This window comes from Corvus cornix, chromosome 12, assembly GCF_000738735.6.
Source record: "Corvus cornix cornix isolate S_Up_H32 chromosome 12, ASM73873v5, whole genome shotgun sequence".
NCBI lineage: Eukaryota > Metazoa > Chordata > Aves > Passeriformes > Corvidae > Corvus > Corvus cornix.
The window spans coordinates 11,505,258-11,523,466 of NC_046342.1; the positions used below are offsets into that span (position 1 = coordinate 11,505,258).

General features: G+C 47.7%; 1 protein-coding gene across 2 annotated transcripts in view; it reads left to right on the forward strand.

The window, feature by feature from the left end:
• The first annotated feature begins 486 nt into the window (after nt 1–486).
• Nucleotides 487–18,209, forward strand: part of MTMR14 (myotubularin related protein 14) — a 31,520-nt gene continuing 13,797 nt past the window's right edge. For both annotated transcript variants that reach the window (XM_039559026.1, XM_039559027.1), the window contains exons 1-14: nt 487–663; nt 745–890; nt 5,268–5,376; nt 6,403–6,478; nt 7,196–7,256; nt 7,816–7,938; nt 8,474–8,547; nt 11,324–11,394; nt 11,979–12,053; nt 14,388–14,454; nt 15,434–15,519; nt 15,750–15,826; nt 16,065–16,101; nt 17,547–17,617. In XM_039559026.1, coding sequence (XP_039414960.1) covers nt 535–663; nt 745–890; nt 5,268–5,376; nt 6,403–6,478; nt 7,196–7,256; nt 7,816–7,938; nt 8,474–8,547; nt 11,324–11,394; nt 11,979–12,053; nt 14,388–14,454; nt 15,434–15,519; nt 15,750–15,826; nt 16,065–16,101; nt 17,547–17,617 — 1,202 coding nt within the window. In that variant the 5' untranslated portion in view covers nt 487–534. The remainder of the gene's footprint in view (nt 664–744; nt 891–5,267; nt 5,377–6,402; nt 6,479–7,195; nt 7,257–7,815; nt 7,939–8,473; nt 8,548–11,323; nt 11,395–11,978; nt 12,054–14,387; nt 14,455–15,433; nt 15,520–15,749; nt 15,827–16,064; nt 16,102–17,546; nt 17,618–18,209) is intronic.

Sequence of the window (18,209 nt, forward strand, 5' to 3'; positions counted from 1 at the left end):
TCACAGCTGATTTGCAAATTAGACAAATGCGGATGAAAACCACATAGTGTTCCCCTGCAAGAGCCAAGGAGCCGCGTGGCTCTGGCTGGGCACGGACACGCACAGCCCGAGCTGGCTCCGTGACACCGCCTAGGCATACGAGCCAGTGCCGCTCTCAGCCGCGTTCCGGGCAGCGATGCCGCTCACCCCGCAGCTCCTCTGCCACGGGCTCAGTGCGTACGACCACGCTCCGGGAGGGACTTCTTTAATTAAAACCCGCCTTGGGATTCTTTCTTTAGGGCGGCGCCCTGGGCACGCCGGCCAGCGGCACGGTCGGGTCCACTCGGCGGGGCCTGACAGCGTTTGCCGCGTCTCTCTGCAGTTCTAAACGGGGGACCGGAGCGCACCCCGGTACCCCCGGAGCGGGGCTCGGTACCCCGGGGCGGAGCGCGGCGCGCCCCGATGACGCCGGGAGCGGGCGGAAGGGGCGCGTCGCGGGAGGGCGGAAGCGGCGGGCGGGACGATGGGCCCGAGGCGGTGGTGAGCGGCGCGGGCATGGCGGCGGCGGCGGCCCGCGGCTGCCCCCCGGCGGGCTCCGGGGACCGCGCCTTGGCCGAGCTGCTGCTGGAGTTCTCCCGGGCACAGTACCGCGCCAAGGACGGCGGCGGCGCCGCCGCTGCCAAGGTGAGGACACCGGGTTTCGGGGACCGGGGGCGCGAGGAGCGGGGACTGGCGCGGCGGGCATTGAGCGGTGGCTCTGCGCAGGTGGAGCGGATCGAGCGGCGGTGCTTGGAGCTCTTCGGCCGCGATTATCGCTACAGCGTGATCCCCAACGTGCACGGCGAGGTCTGCGCCCACTACCCGCGGCACATCGTCTTCCTGGAGCGCGACGCCGGCGCCAGCCGTGACTCGTAAGGCCCCCGGTCCCCGTGTCCTGTCCCGTGCCGCTGACGCCCGGCGGAGTTGTTGTCTCGGGGAGCTTCCGCGCCTGCCGCTCCGAGGCTCCCGCCGGCCGGGGGAAGCCCTGCGGGCTGCGCTGCGCTGCGCTAATTATAGCCGGTGGTGTCAGCCGCTCCCGGGACTCCCCTCGCTGCCTGCCGGGGCTGCCGAGCTCCCGTGGGGCTCCTCCCAGGGCTCTTGGGCCGCCTTGGTGAAAGCTGCCAAGCTGAGTCTGTTACGAGAGGGGTGTGAAGGAAACGGGGGGGCTCCGGGGCAGCGCCAGCTTCGCTGCATGTGGCCCTGGAGTAAACCTGAGCACAGCGTTGGTTGTTGGTGATTGCTGTGTTGCAGCTGGCCCAAGGGCTCAAGGTTGGGAGCAAGCCTGTGTGATGATTTCCTTGTCTTGATGAAGTGCCTATGGTCTTGCTGCAAGGCCTCTGATGTGAGAAACTTTAGTCTGCAAAGCATCTCAGGGCAGGGGATCTGATAGGGGCTAAGCAGACAAGGTAGTCTCGATAGATACTTCTGTCATTCCAGACAAGGTTCCAGGCTATTTCATCTGTCCCCCCGTGGTGAACAGGTCAGTGGGCACTGAGGTTTAGTGAGCTAATGGGAAATGCTTGTTCAGTTTGGGGCACATCTGTGCCAACACATCACTGGACTTTGACCCACAAGCTCAGGATCACGTTGGTCTCACTTCTGCCTGAGCATGAGCTGCTCCTTCCAGCTCCAACCACAGCCTCTCGTTTTTATTTTTTGTTTCAACAAAACATAATGCAGTTTTGCAGTCTTGACTCTCTGTCCATGACAAGAGTAATGTGTTCAAAAGGAGGGGCAACAAGTCCTTCTCACAGGTCCAGCTGCTTTGCCTGAGGAAGGGAAACCATCAGCTGCTGTGCTAGCACGTGGGCTGGGTGCTGTAGGAGGGGGTCTTTGGAAACCAGCCACAACTGACTATCAGGTGGGAGAATTTCTGCCTAACAGTTGGATGAGATTAGAAAGGATTAACCCCCTTGCTGCAAAAAACTGAAGTTTGAAGCTTTTAAATGTAACTAGGGAAAGCTTTAGGGAAGAGAAACTGAATGCTTCTGCTTTTCCTGCTCTTGCAAGAGGAAAGGATGCTTAATTTTTCTGACAAGTATTCAAAACAAGAGTACTTACACTTGGTGCCCCATTTTCTTCTGTGACCTTTGCAAGCCAGCAGTGACAGTTAACTGTATTTATACTGTTTCTTTCCAAGTTTTGATTTACTGTCCCAAAGCAAGTCACAAAAACAGACTACACTTCATTATCACTCTCCTGATTTCAGGGTGATGAAGTTTGTAAAAGCCGCCAGGTGATTTTTAGACAAATGCAGGTTTCAGTTTGATAATTTTACTCCCATGGAATAATTATGAAACAGAGACCATTGCACCTCTTGTGTTACAGAAGGCAAGAACCTCTTCCAGTGAGCATCCATCTAGGACCAAGTCTCTTTGGCTACTTCTCCTGGAACCACAGAATGGTTTGAGTTGGAAGGGACCTTAAAGTTCATCCAGTTCCGACCTCCACTGCTATGGGCAGGGACAACTTGCACTAGACAAGTTGCTGAGGGCCCCATCCAACCTGGCCTTGAACGCTTCTGTTTTTATCTTTGTAATGTTTTTAATCAGCTGGTAAGATCTTCTTGAAGCTTCCCACCTCTGAGAATACTGAGGTGCTTTGGAAGTAGTTTTCACATGTGCAAACTCTGCTGTACCATTGTTTCTGCCAGTACAGCTGCTTCTGGAGCCATATAGGGAAACATCAAAAAATTGATATTTTTAACCCAAATTGGTTCATTCTGTGGCTGCACAGCTGGGGGAAGAAAGGATGTTGCTTGATCAAAGTTTGCTAACAGTACTCTGAAGTCCAGGCAGGTGCAGGAGGAATTCTGTGTGTTTTGAACCTTTTTCTGTAGATTTTACTCCTATTTATGCTGCCTTTAATCACTAGTTTCTGTAAAACCATTACACCTGTTCTTCAGAGCAGCTTTCCCCATTACTATAGGAGTCTTGATACAACTGTGTTTGTTTACCATGTTCACCTCTAGCTCATGTTCATCTCTTGTATTACTGAGGGTGGTTATTGAGATGAGAAGATCTGAGAGCCTTATTTGTAGCACAGCCATGACTGATGGCAGAGCAGGTCTCTCCAGTGGGTGTGCAGGCTTCCCAAGGAACAGGCATGGTGTGCCTGGGAGAGGGGCATATCCTTGCATGTCCCCACTGGCGTGCTGGGCTTCCCGCTCACTCCATGGCCTGGGCTCCTGCCAAGCTGCTCAATCTCATTCCCGAGTGCTGCAGAAACCTCTCTGGGGAAGTGCAGTGAGTGAAACCTGGTGTCTTGTCTCAGCTCCCAGAGTGGTGCTTCTCTTAAAATTTCTGATCTTTCAGGCATTTCGTTTTTGCTGAATCTCATCTTCTGGACTTGGAAGCAGTGCCGTGGAGCTATTTTGGTAACACCACATTTAAGTTCTTGTTTCACTCCGTATTTGCTTTTGCGAAGGAAACGTAAAGGGAACTGGAGCAGAGTGCAGGATGTATCTCTTAATTGCGTGCATTCGTTTAAAAACGGACACACAATCAAATCCGTGCATCAGAATCTTTTGAGTTTCAACGTAGTTTGGTGTTGGGAATTATACACAAAGGCATCTCTTCCCACACTTGCTCATGTTTTTCTGTCTGTCCAATTAGCACCCTCGTGTTCACATTGTTTAAAGAAGATTAGCTTGGGGTTTTGTTCTTTAAATTCTGGTATATGTCAAAGATCTTTGGAGGTGGACAGCAAAATAATTGTATAGGCAGGAAAACATGAAAAAAACTTAAATCACCAGTATGAATTCTGAGAACTAAATCCCTCTTTAAAAAAAAAAAAAAAAAAGAAAAGATTTGAAAGTCTTGTTTTCTGTTTCTCTGCTTCTACTGGCATCAACTTGTATAATATTTTCCATAAACAGATCCATTTCAATAATAGATTAATTTTTTTAATCCTTCCCAGAATGGGCAGCTGGTGGTACGTTGCTCCACACTCACAGTGATTCTGAAGCTTAGCAACTTTCTTTAGCTTCCATTGTAAAGATACTAATTTATTCTTAGGCCACTGTTGTCCTTTGCATTTCAGTTCTCCTCCCTGCTCCTCCGTTGTTCTCTCCTTCACCCTGATGCACATATTGCTGTGCATCTGCTCTTCCCATCAGACCTTGGTGGTTTCTCTTGCAGCATAGACTGTCCCTTGGCCATCCTACTCATCTTCCTGTGCCTTTTCAGGCAGGGGTGGGTCACTAGAATCAGATGCTTTATCTCAGTGAGAGCCTGTGTTCTGCACAGTAATGGTGGTACTTTTACATCTCTTTAGGGAATTTCCCATGTTCTTATTTTTCCCCTTTTTCAGGTTTACCATGTTGATCATGTATTAGCATCCAGAGGTCACGGAGTTCATCTGGGTCTTTTACTGTGCTCCATTACTGGAAAGGGCTAACTGGAAAATCTTGTTAATCATCTCCAGGTGCATAGCCATGCAGTTCTGTATGTCCAGACTTCACCTGTTTTCTAATATATCACTCTGGATGCTTCTCCAGTTCCAACTCTAGTCCTCTCTGCGTTGACGGTTCCTCCTGAAGGTCTGTGTAGTTCAGAAGTTAGTTTGGATTCCTGTCAAATGTGGGCTGATACTTGGACAAACTGGAGCAATTTTAACATGTTTCCAAAATGTCTTCCAGCATGAACACAATTCTATTTTAACTTCAACAAGAAAACCAAACAAAATGTAGTTATGCAGATGCAGCTGACATTAATCTAAGTACCTTGCTCAACCCCCTAGCTGATTTAGTTGTTTAATTACCTGGCAACACAAATGCTTAAGGTTCATGGAGTGTTAAGACTTCATTTTCTATTCTATTTCTTTTTTTCTTGCAAAACTATGACTCTGATAGTGAATTCACTGTGAGGGTAGTGCTGAGCTGTTTTTTGATGGAAAGGTGATGAGGAGGAAAACAGAACATGTATTTTTGTAGACGCTGGCTGTCCTTCCCTCGTAATCCATGTGTTAGTCTGTGTCAGACCATACTGATGGTGCTCATATTGCCAGTTCCTGATACTTTCATGTACTGTGCATTGTTCTTTCAAAATAAAGAAAAGGAGACAGAAGAGCATCCAAATGTGTTGTACAGCAGCAGAAGCAGTTCTCAAAGAGGTGTGTTCATGCTTACTAACTTCAGAGCTGGCTTCTAGGGAAAGGGATGGGATTGCAGCCCAGGGTGTCTGTGGCAGCTTTGCTGAAAGACATGTGAGAAGATGCTCTGTATACTGACCTGAATCTCTGCCCACTAGGTTTGAGAGCACTGTGCAGGTTGGCAAACTGCAGGATCTCATCAACCGGAGTAAGATGGCCAGGTGTAGAGGACGCTTTGTTTGCCCAGTCATTCTGTACAAGGGAAAGGTAAAACTTCATGGGTTACCTGTCTTTACTGAGAAAATGACCTTCCTGCCTGCCATTTGAACTGTGCAGCCACAGCTTCAGTCACTTGTCACTTTTCCAAATGCTGTAAAAATATGTGCTTAGGTACTAGCGGGCAGCCTGTAGTGCAGGTAGCATTAGTTCTCTAGGCTGTGTAAGTTGTCTGTGAACACTTCAGGCTGTTCTCCCCCACCAAGTCATGAGCCTTGCACCAAAGAGCTAACTTTTTTTCTTCTCCTATGTATGACCCTTCTGAAGTGCTAAAGATATTTGGTGTTTCAGGGAAAGATAATTATTGTCCCTGTTTGTCACTTACTCTTCCTGGCAGCTCCCTTTGAGTAACTTTCCTCTCTCCAGAGAAGTTTCCTTTGTCTGTTCCCTGGGGAGGCAAGATTGCATAAATGGCCTTATGAATGTGTGGGCTTGTCTGCAAGGGGATCTGTAAGAAAGTAAAATTAGATTCATTTTTATGCGAATTACTTAAACTGTGTTGAAGCCCTGTAGGAATAGTCTCATTTAGAATTTAAGTAGCTTAATTCAGTTTTCTTAGTTGAATTTAGAAACACTGTATGAATAGCAAAATCATACCTGTGACAATTTTAATCTAGCTTGACTGAAGCCATCATGGGCTACATCTGCTGACCTTTTTCTGCAGGCGTGAACTGCCCAGAGTCGTCTTGGGACCATCCATAATCTCATCCAGAGGAATGTGGAAATAAGGCTCAAGCAGGGTATTAACAGAGCATGTGTTGCTAACTTGGCAGGAACTGACTGTATTCTCCATTGGAGAACTGGAGATGAAAATGCGATTTAAAAACTAGCTACAGATAAAGGCACTTGGGATTTTGCTGTATTTTGAAAACTTAGTCTGGACCAGGGTTGCAGGGCAGACTGCTGAGAGGTGATAGCTGTAGGTACCAGCCCTTTCTATGGAACCTGACAGCAAATAGGCCTGATAAGGGAAAGACTTCAGGAGCCTTTGTGATTAATAAAAAAATCTTCCTCCAGCATATTTGCAGATCAGCAACACTGGCCGGCTGGGGAGAGCTCTATGGGCGCACTGGCTACAACTATATCTTCTCTGGTGAGTGAGGAGCCATTTGTCACTGTCTGCCTGGTAAGGCTGGTCAGTGCTGGGACAGAGACCCATACATGAGGCCAAGCTCTTCCCAAGACCAGTGAGAGCTCTAGCATGGGCTGCTTGTATTAGGCTTAGCATAACAGAGCAAAGACTGAAACCTCGTGTCCTGTTTCCAAGGACTGTGCTACAGGACAGTGCCACAGCCTATAAGAACCAGTGACAAAAGAACTTGAGGCTGAAGAGTCAATTAATTCAATTATTACAGGAAACATGTAGGCAAATAAAGGCATCCCAAAGGATTCAGGGTACCAGTTCCCAAACATTGGGGATGGGAATAGTGGAGGAAACAGGATTAGAACTTGCTGTTGCTTGACTAATCATTGGGAATCAAATGCTGCTAATGGTGGAAGCTCTTTAGGGGAGTAGTGGGTGCCTGTAGTGTGGGAGCTGAAGCTTGGCTTAAAAAAGCACTGCATACCACTTTTGAGGTGTCCTCTGGCTGTCAGTCATGGGTTTCACTTGTCCAGGTACTTTACAATTACAAGGAAAGAGTGGGTTACATTAGAAAACAAGCTTTTCAGGAAGAGGAGATGTGGGGAACTACATTTAGGTGTGAAGAGAAAGCACCAAACCATGACCTTCTTGTGTGCATACATACCTTGTCAGATTGGGGATTGAGTTGGTTTACAAAAGCTTCAGTTCTTAATGTCTTTCTTGCAGGAGGTTCTGATGATGCTTGGGCCGATGCAGAAGACATTTCCGAGGAAGACTCTGCACTTAGGTTTGTATGCATCACTGGGATGAGGAAAAGGGAGTCTGGACGTAAGCTGACTGGCTCAGCCACTCACTTCTGCTCTTTTCTAGTTTGGGTATTGGGCATAGGCTTGAGACCCATCACCAGGCTCAGGGTCTTGCTTTCCTTGCTTTTGGAAAAGAGTCTTGAATATTAATGGCTGGCTGAACCTAATGTAGCTGAAGCCTGCTAATACATTGCCAGAGGGAAGGGCTGGAGACAGGAATATGTAGAGCCATTTAAAAGGTTTTTGAAGGGCACAGATGTGTTTACTTCATCAAAAAGTACATCTCCAGGCTGTAGAAATTGTGTTGTATCTTACGTGTTTGTTGCAGAACGGAGTGAGATGTGCCAAGGGACCATGAGCACAAACTTGTAGTGTCAGTTCTTTGCAGAGTCTGACTCAGACCTGTGGAGACAAGGCTCGTGCTGTGCTGCTTATGGCTAGAAGTGGTTCAGGGAAGAACTGTGGCTCACCTGGGAAGAATCAGGCTCAACTTGGTCAATCTTACATGCTCACCTTGCTTTGCCTCATTCTTTCTTGCAGAAATGCAGATTCCCAGCTGTTTGACAAGGTCAGAGGGCATGACATCAAGCTGCTTCGATACCTGTCTGTCCGATATATCTGTGACCTGATGGTGGAAAACAAGAAGGTGAAATTTGGCTTGAAGTGAGTCTGGGTTAATTTGTTTTTGTGCAGGCTTTGGTTTGCAGCTAGTGTAGCCCTTATGTGTGAATTGCTGTCAGGCATGCACTCAGCATCCTGGGAGCAGTCCCTGGAAGAGTTCTATAGCAGGGTAGGTTAGTTGATTGTGTAAAGAAAACACCAAGGTTTTAGGCCACAGAAAACTCTTATCAATGGGGGCAACATAACTGCTTTCTTCTGTTTTCTGCAGTCTGAGTGGCTTTTTCCCTGTACAGCTTTATAGTAATGAGATAGTCACCCCTTCAGAAGGGAGACAGCAAAGGAGCCCTCTGCTTGTGTATAGGAACAGAGGGAGATGTTTCTCCTGCTTGTCTCAGAGAAAAGCTTTAGTGATTTTGGGCTGTACCTATTTATGTGGATGTGTTGAGTAAGTTCTGCCCCTGCTCACTACTGTGTCAAGTCATAGCGCAGGGAGATGCAACAAATAATTTTTTGGGTGCTGGTGTCTACGTGAAAAACACTCTGTAAGTATCTGCTGTTCTCCTCTTGTCCTGTGCAGTGTGACGTCTTCTGAGAAGGTGGACAAAGCTCAACGTTATGCTGATTTCACACTTCTCTCCATCCCATATCCAGGTACAGGAATGATGGTCAGAGGGACTCCCAAGGGACAGGTGACAATCCGTTTCTGGGGACAGGGAGATAACTCTGTGTGTGTATATGTAAATGACCATGACTTGCTGAATGTTTCCTATGCTCCCTCTGGAGAAAAACTCTTTTAAACCAAGAACAGTGCAATGAACCTGGATGCTCTGGCAGTGTGAGTCAGCATTAGGCACTCTTTGAGGTGGCAAAATAATTTCTCAGCAGTCCTTATTAATTCAAGCACGGAGGAAAAGTCCCAGAGGTGGAGTTGGTTAAGATGGCCTTTCACATCACTGTAACTCCAAACTACCACCTGATGCAACATATATATCTTGTTCTATGTTATGTAAAAACCCAATTCTTAAGGGTAATTTCTAGTCTAGTGTTCCAGAGCTCTGCTGTAAGAAATCCTCAATGCTAGCAGAACAGTTCACCTGAGCCTGCAGTGTATGACAGAGGCAGCCCTTCGCAGCCTGTCTCCCCAGCTATATCCATCTCTGTGCCTAGCAACCACTGCTGGGTCACTTGCACACTTTACAGATGAACTGAATATTCCTGCCTGCCTGCTGATGTCAGGCTTGGCAACAGGATCAGATGCAAGGCTGCTGTGCTTGAGGTCCATCTGCTGACTCTTCTTTCTCCCTAGTGCACAAAGAAAGGGAGAGGAGGAGAAAAAACAAAACCCAAAAAAACTGTGGTGAATGATCCAGACCCAGACTTTTCCTTGATTGCTAGTTTTTGCTCTTAAACATGTTCTTAAAGGTGTTTTTCCTTTTATACAGAAATTAGTGACAATTCAGAGAAGCTGCATGAAGACTTCTGTTGAGTTTGGCATGCAGGTTGCCAAAGTATACAGAAGTAAGAGTATTTACTGGTTTCTATAGTATGTAGCACAGATATATGTTGCTGCTGCACACGTCACCAGACTTGGAACACAAGAAAGACTGTGTACACAGGTCTTCTGTAGTGCTGTAAGGAATGGAGAGGAAGTGACTATAGAGTTAAGCTGCAGAGTTGTTTCTGTATGGGGATCTGCATGTGGTAGGCAATACTCAGTGATGGTCCTTCCTCTTGTGCCCTCTGGGACAGCTGCTTTCTTTTAGCAGCTCTTCACTGCCACGCTAGAGGTAAACCTTATTAAACTGCACACACTCCCTGCAGATGTTGCCTGATTTCAGCAGTGCTGGTCCATGGGGAAATGTTGTCATTCTGTTAAATCTAAGGCATACACATCTAAGGATCAGCAACCCCTCTAGTGACTGGCCAAATGCCGTGATACATTCTTATTGATGTTTCCAGGGTTGCACTGAAAGAATAACTTCAGAAACAAATTACAAAACAAAAATTCTAAGATACTGTCGCCTTAGGTGAGCAAGACAGCGTCCAAACAGAGTCACAGAATTGTTGTGGTTGGAAAAGACCTTTAAGATCATTGAGTCCAATCATTAACTCAGTGCTGCCCAGGCTCCCACTAAACCATGTCCCCAAGTGCCACATCTACCTGTCTTTTAAATACCTCCAGGGCTGGTGACTCCACTCCTTGCTGAGGGTGCACTTGATCCCCTCATCCAGATCATCGGTAAAGGTGTTAAACAGGCCTGGCCCCAATACTGAACCCTGAGGAACACCACAAAACCTGGGGATCAGACACCAACTGGATTTAGCTCCATTCACCACCGCTTTTTGTGCTCAGGCATCCAGACAGATTTTACCAAGCGAAGAGTAAGAACTGTCTGGAGTGAAGGACTTGGGTTAAAATGGGGTATCTGTAGAAGCTTTTGGTATTTGTGGATGCCAACAGTTATGCCATAATCCCCCATTCTTTGCATGAAGTCATTGTTTAATTGGAGTTAAATCTCAACTGACAGATTGTGTCCTGACTGCATATTTGAGGATTAGTCCTATCCTTGCACAAAGATTCTTTTCTTGGCTTTTCTTTCCATTGAAGTTACTTGTGACTTGCAGGGTGGTAATCTCTCTCCGTGTTCTGTGCCTGGCACAGGGGTATCTGGGTAGTGTGGGCACTGTGGCACTGCTGAGGTGTGTACAGCACACTGGGAGAGGTGTTTTGTGTAGCCTGCAGGCAGCCGCAGTGCTAATGGTGCTGCTCAGCTGTGACTAAGTGACTGCAGGTTGCAGCAGAGACTTAAATAGTTGTTTGAGAAGGGCCAAGCCAAAGGACACATTTCAGGAGGGGAGAGCTTGGGGAAAAGCTTGGAAGTGGTTTTGTACCTCTTTCCTTCAGATGGGGTAAATCCCACGTTTGAAGGAGAAGACTGAAATGTGAGAGAAATCACAGCCACCTCTAACAGAGCCATTTCTTGTTACCTGCAGCAGATGCCCTCTGAAAATTGGCTTTCTCCAGGCCTTTGCCAACACCTTCTTTTGGTGGTTCCTTCTCACTCAGCATGTCAAGCTGATGCCTTAGATCTGTGCAAAAGTCCATGGCCCTGCAAAACATAGCTCCTTGCTGAAACCTCTTGTTCGGGAAAAAATGAAATCAATCCCTCAAGCTCCCCATTTGCTGTGTTTGGAGTTTGCCCTTTGCTGTGTGTATCTGTACTGCTAAGTGCCCTGGGCTGTTGTTGCTGGAGGCCGTGCTGCACAGTGTACTAAGGATTACTGCTCTTCTCTTCCCACAGGCAGCAGTTTTGATTGGTTTGGATTTCTGGAGCCTGGGGCTGCCAGCGCTCCTAGTCCCACAGGGCACTTCACTTGTTAGATACCAGTTAGCTGAATCGTTGTTCATTATCTCTCTTTCTTGCAGGCTGTGAATTTTTTAAGGACTACAAAGACCGGGATTATACAGCTGAAGGTCTCATATTTAATTGGAAACAGGTACATGGATGTTACAAAACTGAGAGCTTTGTGTTTTACTGGGCCTAAGTCTTGCCTTCCAGTTCCTCAGCGATGGTGTGTATGTCATGGGCCTATTTCTGATCACAAGGAGGAAATCAACAGGACAAACAAAACAGATAGGGAATGTACTAAATTATTGATTCATATGTAAAATAAATGAATCATTATCCTGAAGTGTAGGATGATTGACCTCTCATGGAAGGTATGGATTGCTCCCAGTTTTGAATTCTGATCTCATTGATAGCCTCAGTTCTCAGTTCTTTCTTCATATTCTGTCTCCTGCTGAGGGGATGGTTGAGTGGGGCAGTCCTGCAGAAATTCAGAGACTAATATGCCCAACTTTCACTGTTGGGAGGACATAAAAGCTCCACTTGTCCATTAGTCCTTGCAAGAGTCTGAGTTTATTCTTACAGCTTCAGGATTTTGCATACAAAGATGCTTTGCTGAGATGTTTGGGTTTTTTGTAATGCACCATGTGGCATTTGTTGTCTTGGTTTTTTCTGGAACTCATTCCCTTCAAGTCATGACTTTCCTCTGACCAACTGTGTTTGGGTTTTTTACAGGACTATGTAGATGCTCCTTTAAGTATCCCAGTCTCTCTGACCCAGTCTCTGAATATTGATTGGAGCGAGTACCAGGTGAGCAAAGTGGATGTCTCTGTGGGAGGTCAGGGATGTATTCAGGAAGGATCAGGAGAGATTTGAAATCTGACTTGCTCCTATTGCTGTAATCTGGCTCACTTCATACCATCTCAGTGGGGGTGAGGCTGCTTGACAGTTCAGAACAGCAGTGGAAATCCCGTACCCAAAAGCTCCATGGCTTGCTGTGCCCTGAGGCAGCTGACTGTTAAGTCAAGCCTTCTGGTGTAGCTTCCAAAAATTTGCAATCCATTAGGGAGATAGGTCACTAACAAAGGTAAGGAACGAGGCAGGAAACAGAAAGCAGTGTTACCTGTTCTCAGTCTCAGCTCGGCACGGGCCTACCTTGGGCAGACTTCCTTGGCTGTGGGGAGTCTTGAGAGAGGTCAACCTTCTCCTCTGTGAGCAGAGCCAAGGGACTGGGCACCTTCTTCATGGGTGTGCAAGGTGCCTTCCTATGGGAGAGGAGTAGGGAATCATAACCAACCATGGCAGATCTCCACTCCTTATTGCTGACAGCATGGCAAACAGTAATTGAACTCTTCTGTTTGCTCAAGCTTCAAAGTTTACCTTTGTTCACACCAGGAAGTATCACCTTATACTACTGATTAGTGTGCTCCATTTCACACATCAGTGGATCTACCAGGTTTTGTGGGGATTGACTGTGCTGGAGCATGTCACGTTACTGTGCCCTGTGGCTGGAAGCACCACAGAACCACAGAGCTCCCTGTGCTGTGCCAGTGTTTGTTGTCAGTAATGTAAATACTGTTCAAGTGCCAGCATAAGCAGAATCACAGAAAAGTTGAAGCAGAACTAATAGAACTACAGCTTGTGTGTGGCTAGAAACTTGTTCACTAGAATACTGAACAGCCAGTATTTTTAAAAGGATATTAAAAATTGAAGAGGATGTAATAAATAGATGCAGAAATGATTTGAGGACTGGAGAACATACTTCACTCAAAGCGAAAGTTCTCAGTCTGTTTAGCTAATCACTAAGGTGATGGAGGGTTTACTTGATTAATGTGTAAGTACATTTGTAAGGAGAAAATACTAATTCTAAATCACTCTTGACTCTGGGGAAGAAGGGCTGCACAGGAAGCAATATCTGCATCTGAAATCAGACCTTCAGATAAGGAAAAGCAGTCTTGCATGTTATTTTTGAGGATAATCTGCTGGAACATGCTGCCAAAGGAGAAATGAGCTGTCACCCCTATTTGAGATGCTTTTCTGGGCAAAGATCTTGCCAAGTGCAAGCTTCAGGCTGTACTTGGGGCAACTGAAGAAAACTTTCTTGTTCGTGGTATAGAGATCAGACTGGATAATTGGATGATGCCTTCTAAAATAAGCGGAAGATGGATCGAATTGGGCAGATAAAAGATTTTGTAATTATGTGGTTTTCTTCTGCAGGCTGACTATGTTCCCTGTTTCCCTACTCTTTTGTGGCTCTGCAGGCCTCACGGCTGAGCAATATGTTCTTTGTCTGACACTAGTCTTCAGTGTGGTTACACACAGATGTGCACACATGCAAGCACACAGCGAGGGTTCTGTTGCTTATGGTCACATGTCACTTACACCACTAACATTTCTGCCATGAAATGTGTCCAACTCTTGCTTTTTCCTTGCCAGTGCTGTCTTATTTCCCTTGAGCTAGTTCTGATTCTGATCAAACCACTGAAATTCCCTGCATCTTCTCATGACGTGACAGTCAAGTGACAAGCTTGGGCTTGTTCTGATATTTTTCACCTGTATGTCTTGTAGTGCTGGAGTTCTCTGAGTTCAGAGCCCTTCTGTAGTTCTGCTGCTACTTGGGGGTCACTGCAGAAGTCCAGTGCCTGTCCAGAGGGTGGGTGAAGGTCAGCCCTCTGCCAGCAGCCTGCCAGGGACATTTTCAAGGACCACAGAGTTTTGAGCAAAGTGCTTGGGTTGTGGAAACAGGCTGCTGGCCTTGGCCTGCACATCCCATCATGCTGCTGGCATTACACACGTGGCTGGAATGTGGCTCAACCACTTGGTAAAGTGCACGTGGGCAGAAGTGGGTCAGTGCTCTGAGCATGGGCTGCTTGGAGCTTTGGGGCTGCAGGCAAAGCAGCTCCTCTGCCAGCCAGGAAGACAGTAGAGATGGTCTTTAATGCTTTATTTGCCTACCTGGTATCTTGTCCCAGAGTGCCTTTTGCAGAGGATGGGGAGATTCATACAAAGGGGAAGTGTGTCACTTTGAGGAATGGCCATGTGGTTATTTCTGCTTTGCTGCTGTTCTGGATAGAGCAGCTCTGAACTGCAGAGCAGCCTTTTGCTGTGGGCAGACCCTTACCATCAACATTCCTCTTTCTGCAGAGCTGGGACCTCATACAACAGACACAGAACTACCTGAAGCTGCTGATCTCCATTATCAATAGTGATGGTAAGGCAAAACACCTTGCTCCCAGCAGCGTAACTGGAGCAGTCACTGTCCCTGGAAGAACGGCTGATGGTATTAGTGCCATTGTGGATCAGCACCCAATACAGAAGTCACTTTTAATTCTCTCCCTTCAAAACAGGGTGATGGTCCTACCATCTCAGAACTCCAGCTCCCATCTTAGAGAGAGACTTGCTGATTCTTTGAAAACCCTTTCTTCCTGAACATGAAGGGATATCTGAAAACTTAGCCTACTGTTTTACTACTTTAAATGTGAAGAGAAGAAACATTGTTTCTTTCCTTTTTGACTCTTGCTCTTGTTTTGCTGGTTACCTGTATTTTGTCCCCCCAACACAGGATCTCATTTGGTGCCGTTTAAGAGCCCCTTTCATCATGGACACCCCAACTCTTGAAGAGTGTCTGTTGCCCTTTGTGGCATCCCATTCCCTCTGGGCACCGTGACCTAACACTGATGGATGGAGCTGTGGCTGGTTCTGACAGCATGGCCAGCTACACTTGCCTGCACTAGCTGTGTTGGGACACACTGCAGGTTTTCTGTAGGGTGTAGGGTTTGTGCCTTGTGTGTGCCTCTGCTCAGTGTGCAGCAGGAAGGTTAGTGAGACTGAAAAAATGTTCAGTTGGAGCTGTTTTCTCACCAGTGTAGAAATAAATTATGATAGTGAGTTGCAGCTGGTAGGTGTGTGTTCAGGGTAGTAAAGTGATGTTCATACCTGATGACTCTGTGTCCTGAGCAGCTGTCAGGACCAGGACAGCACATCAGCTGGTGCTGCTGACAACCCAGGACACTCTGAGCAATTTGTTGGCGGATGTATCCAAGACAGAATGTTCTGGCTGAGCTCTGCTCTTGAGTCTGGGCTTTGGGGACAGAGAGTAGCTTGTCTCTACAGATTTGCCATAAAGAAGTCATTGCTCTCATTGCAACATCCTTTTTTTTCCTTCTCCGTCCTACCCCTGCCTGGAACAGATGACAGCGGGCTCCTGGTGCACTGTATCTCCGGCTGGGATCGAACGCCTCTCTTCATCTCCTTATTGCGCCTCTCCTTATGGGCTGTGAGTACCTGGCTCTGCTTCTGGGGCTGATTGCTTGGAGGGTGAGTGACCGTCTCCAGGAAGTGGTGGTGGAGCTGTTAATGTTCCTAATGTTTCTTCAGACATGCTGTCACAGGCAGGTAGAGGAAGATGGGTACCGTGGATCACTGTGACAGTTCTCAGCAGATCATGAATTCCCAAGTTCCACTTCCCAGGGCTGCTGCCTGAAGGCTGTGTCTTTTGCTTTGCAGGATGGGCTGATCCACACATCCCTGGAGCCATCTGAGATTCTCTACCTGACAGTGGCCTATGACTGGTTTCTCTTTGGGTAGGAATGATAAGTTTTACTTGCCTGTGCGTCCCTGTGCAACAGGGGAGAAGCCTTGAGGGGTCATCTTTGATGTTTGTTCACAGCCAAAGGTTGATGTTTGAGCAGCTCCCAATGAGCTGGAACAAGAAGGGCTGATGCCTTTTTTTACCTGAGGGCTCAGGCATGTGGCTATTCTTGACAGCTTGTACTCTTCTGATTCTGGCATGTGACTGAGCTTCCCTTGCTCTCTTCCCAGGCACATGTTAGTCGATCGACTCAGTAAAGGAGAAGAGGTGAGTGTTGGGTCTGGGGCAGTGGCTGAGCACTGCTTTGTGTTCTCAGGATACCTGTTTAAGGTAGCAGTGTTCACTGCCTGCTCCTGCTAGTATCAGTGGTGTGGCCAGGCTCTAAAAAGATTGTTCAGGTGCTGGAAATGTGAGGTAAGAGCCTTGCCCTGTCACTTTGTGATGCAAAAGTTGTGGGGTTGCTTCTCTCTCAGGCTACAGTTTTGTTGGGGGGGAGGGGTCGCTCCTGCCCATTTCCCTCCTGTGCCATTAGTGTTCAGGCCCCACATTAGAGGGTGCTAGGACTTGCTGTTCAGCTCAGCAGTGAGAAGGATGTGTGACTCCTTGAAAATAAAGCTGGATAGTCTTGTGTGCTTGTCCTGAGTGCCAGCCATCCTGCCTGGGTGCTGCAGCTGCGTGTGGCTTGCGTGTCATCACGGGCTCATGGAGCAGCTTGTGTTGGTTCCAGTGTGTGAATTTGGTGGGGTGTGTCTGTGGGTGCACATACGGGTCTGGGATGCACTTAAAATTAGTGGAACTAATACTCTTCAAAATCTTTCACTGTTAAAAAGCAAAAAAAGATTGCTCTGACTATAGTTGCAATATAGTGTAATATCATTTCTGAATAGAAAAGAGATGGGGTGTGTGTCTAACTCTGTTGCTATTCCCCTGTTCCTCAAACTCTCACCTTACTAAGGAATCTTCTGCCTTCAAACAGCAGAGGCAGGACCCTGGCCTATTTTCCATCTTTCAGGGGTACAAAATCCCTGTTTTAGTATCACTCCTCCTATTCCTTCCTTTTCCTGGTGTTCAAGCCTGGCAGCTCTGCTCTGGTGCCTGCTTGGTCATGGGTGGAGTCAGTAGCTGCAGCAGGAGAGGGGGTGCCTGGCTGCCTCTGGCGCTCCCTGCTCCCCACTTCTCCCAGGAGAAGGGCATGGCTCTGCATGGGTGGGTGGGGTGGCAGAGGCACAGTGGGGTGATTGATGCAGAGTGGGGTGTGGCAGGGCACAAGCTTGGGGCCGCAAACGCTGTAGGTACCGCGTGCTTCCAGATGTGGTAGAGGTCTGCTGCTGAGGTGGAGCATGTGGCTCTAACTCTGCAAGTCTTGCTGGGTTTGCTGCTTACCTGAGTGTATAAGCAGCTGCTGCCATCTCTGTTCCATTCTGTACTGATGGCATAAGTACCTTCTGTGGGCTTGCAGCATGTGTGCAAGGCATTGATAAGGAGACTTGTTCCCCTTCTTTTCTGGGCCTCCCCGTGGCAGGGAGCAGAGGGGCAGTTTAACATGGAAGAGAAGGCCCAGGATGGGATGGTGGCAGCCCATGGCACACTGGAAGCTGGTAGCTGCAGATTTTTTGCTATCTCCTTCCTGCCAGCACCTCCTCACCAAGATAAGAGGCTGCATGGAGCCTCGGGTTCATTCCTGAACCACTCTTCTCTTTCCCTTTGCTCAGATTTTCTTTTTCTGCTTCAATTTTCTGAAGCACATCACCTCTGAGGAGTTCTCTGCTCTGAAGTCACAGAGGTAAGGAGCCTGTGCTTGCTGCTGCATGGGCTACAGAGCCAGGGAGCTTGTTAGTGCTGCTTCTTTGGGGAGATGGAAGCCCTGGTGTCCTGGCCCAGTTTTCTTTAATTTATTCTGCACTCTGAAGGCTGCAAAACGGGGCCGAGGCTTGTGAGGTGCCACGTTGTGCTCTGAAAAACTGTCCATGCTGAAATGTGCTCTCTGCTTAATGACTGTCCGTGGATGCTTTAGCACGGATGAACCCAGAGATGTGTGCTCTGGCTCAAGCAGGCTGCACAGCAAGCTCCATCAGGCACTGGTGGGGACAGAGGGGTTGGCTGGTTTTTAACAGACTGCCCAGCATAAACCCTTATTATTTCAGGAGGGACAGAAGGAGGCAAAGCCCGCCTTGGATGCTCTGAATAAGCACATTATGTGCAGTGTTGCCTGTTGCCACCTTCTCAAAGCATAGGAGGTTTGGGTTGGGACTGTTAGGACTCAGACAGTGCACACTGGCCCATCCCCTCTCCTCTGCCCCTGTATAGCTAATTCCCCACTGCTCTGATCTGCTGTGTGTGACAGAGACCTGGCTATGGCCAGCCTTCACACAGCC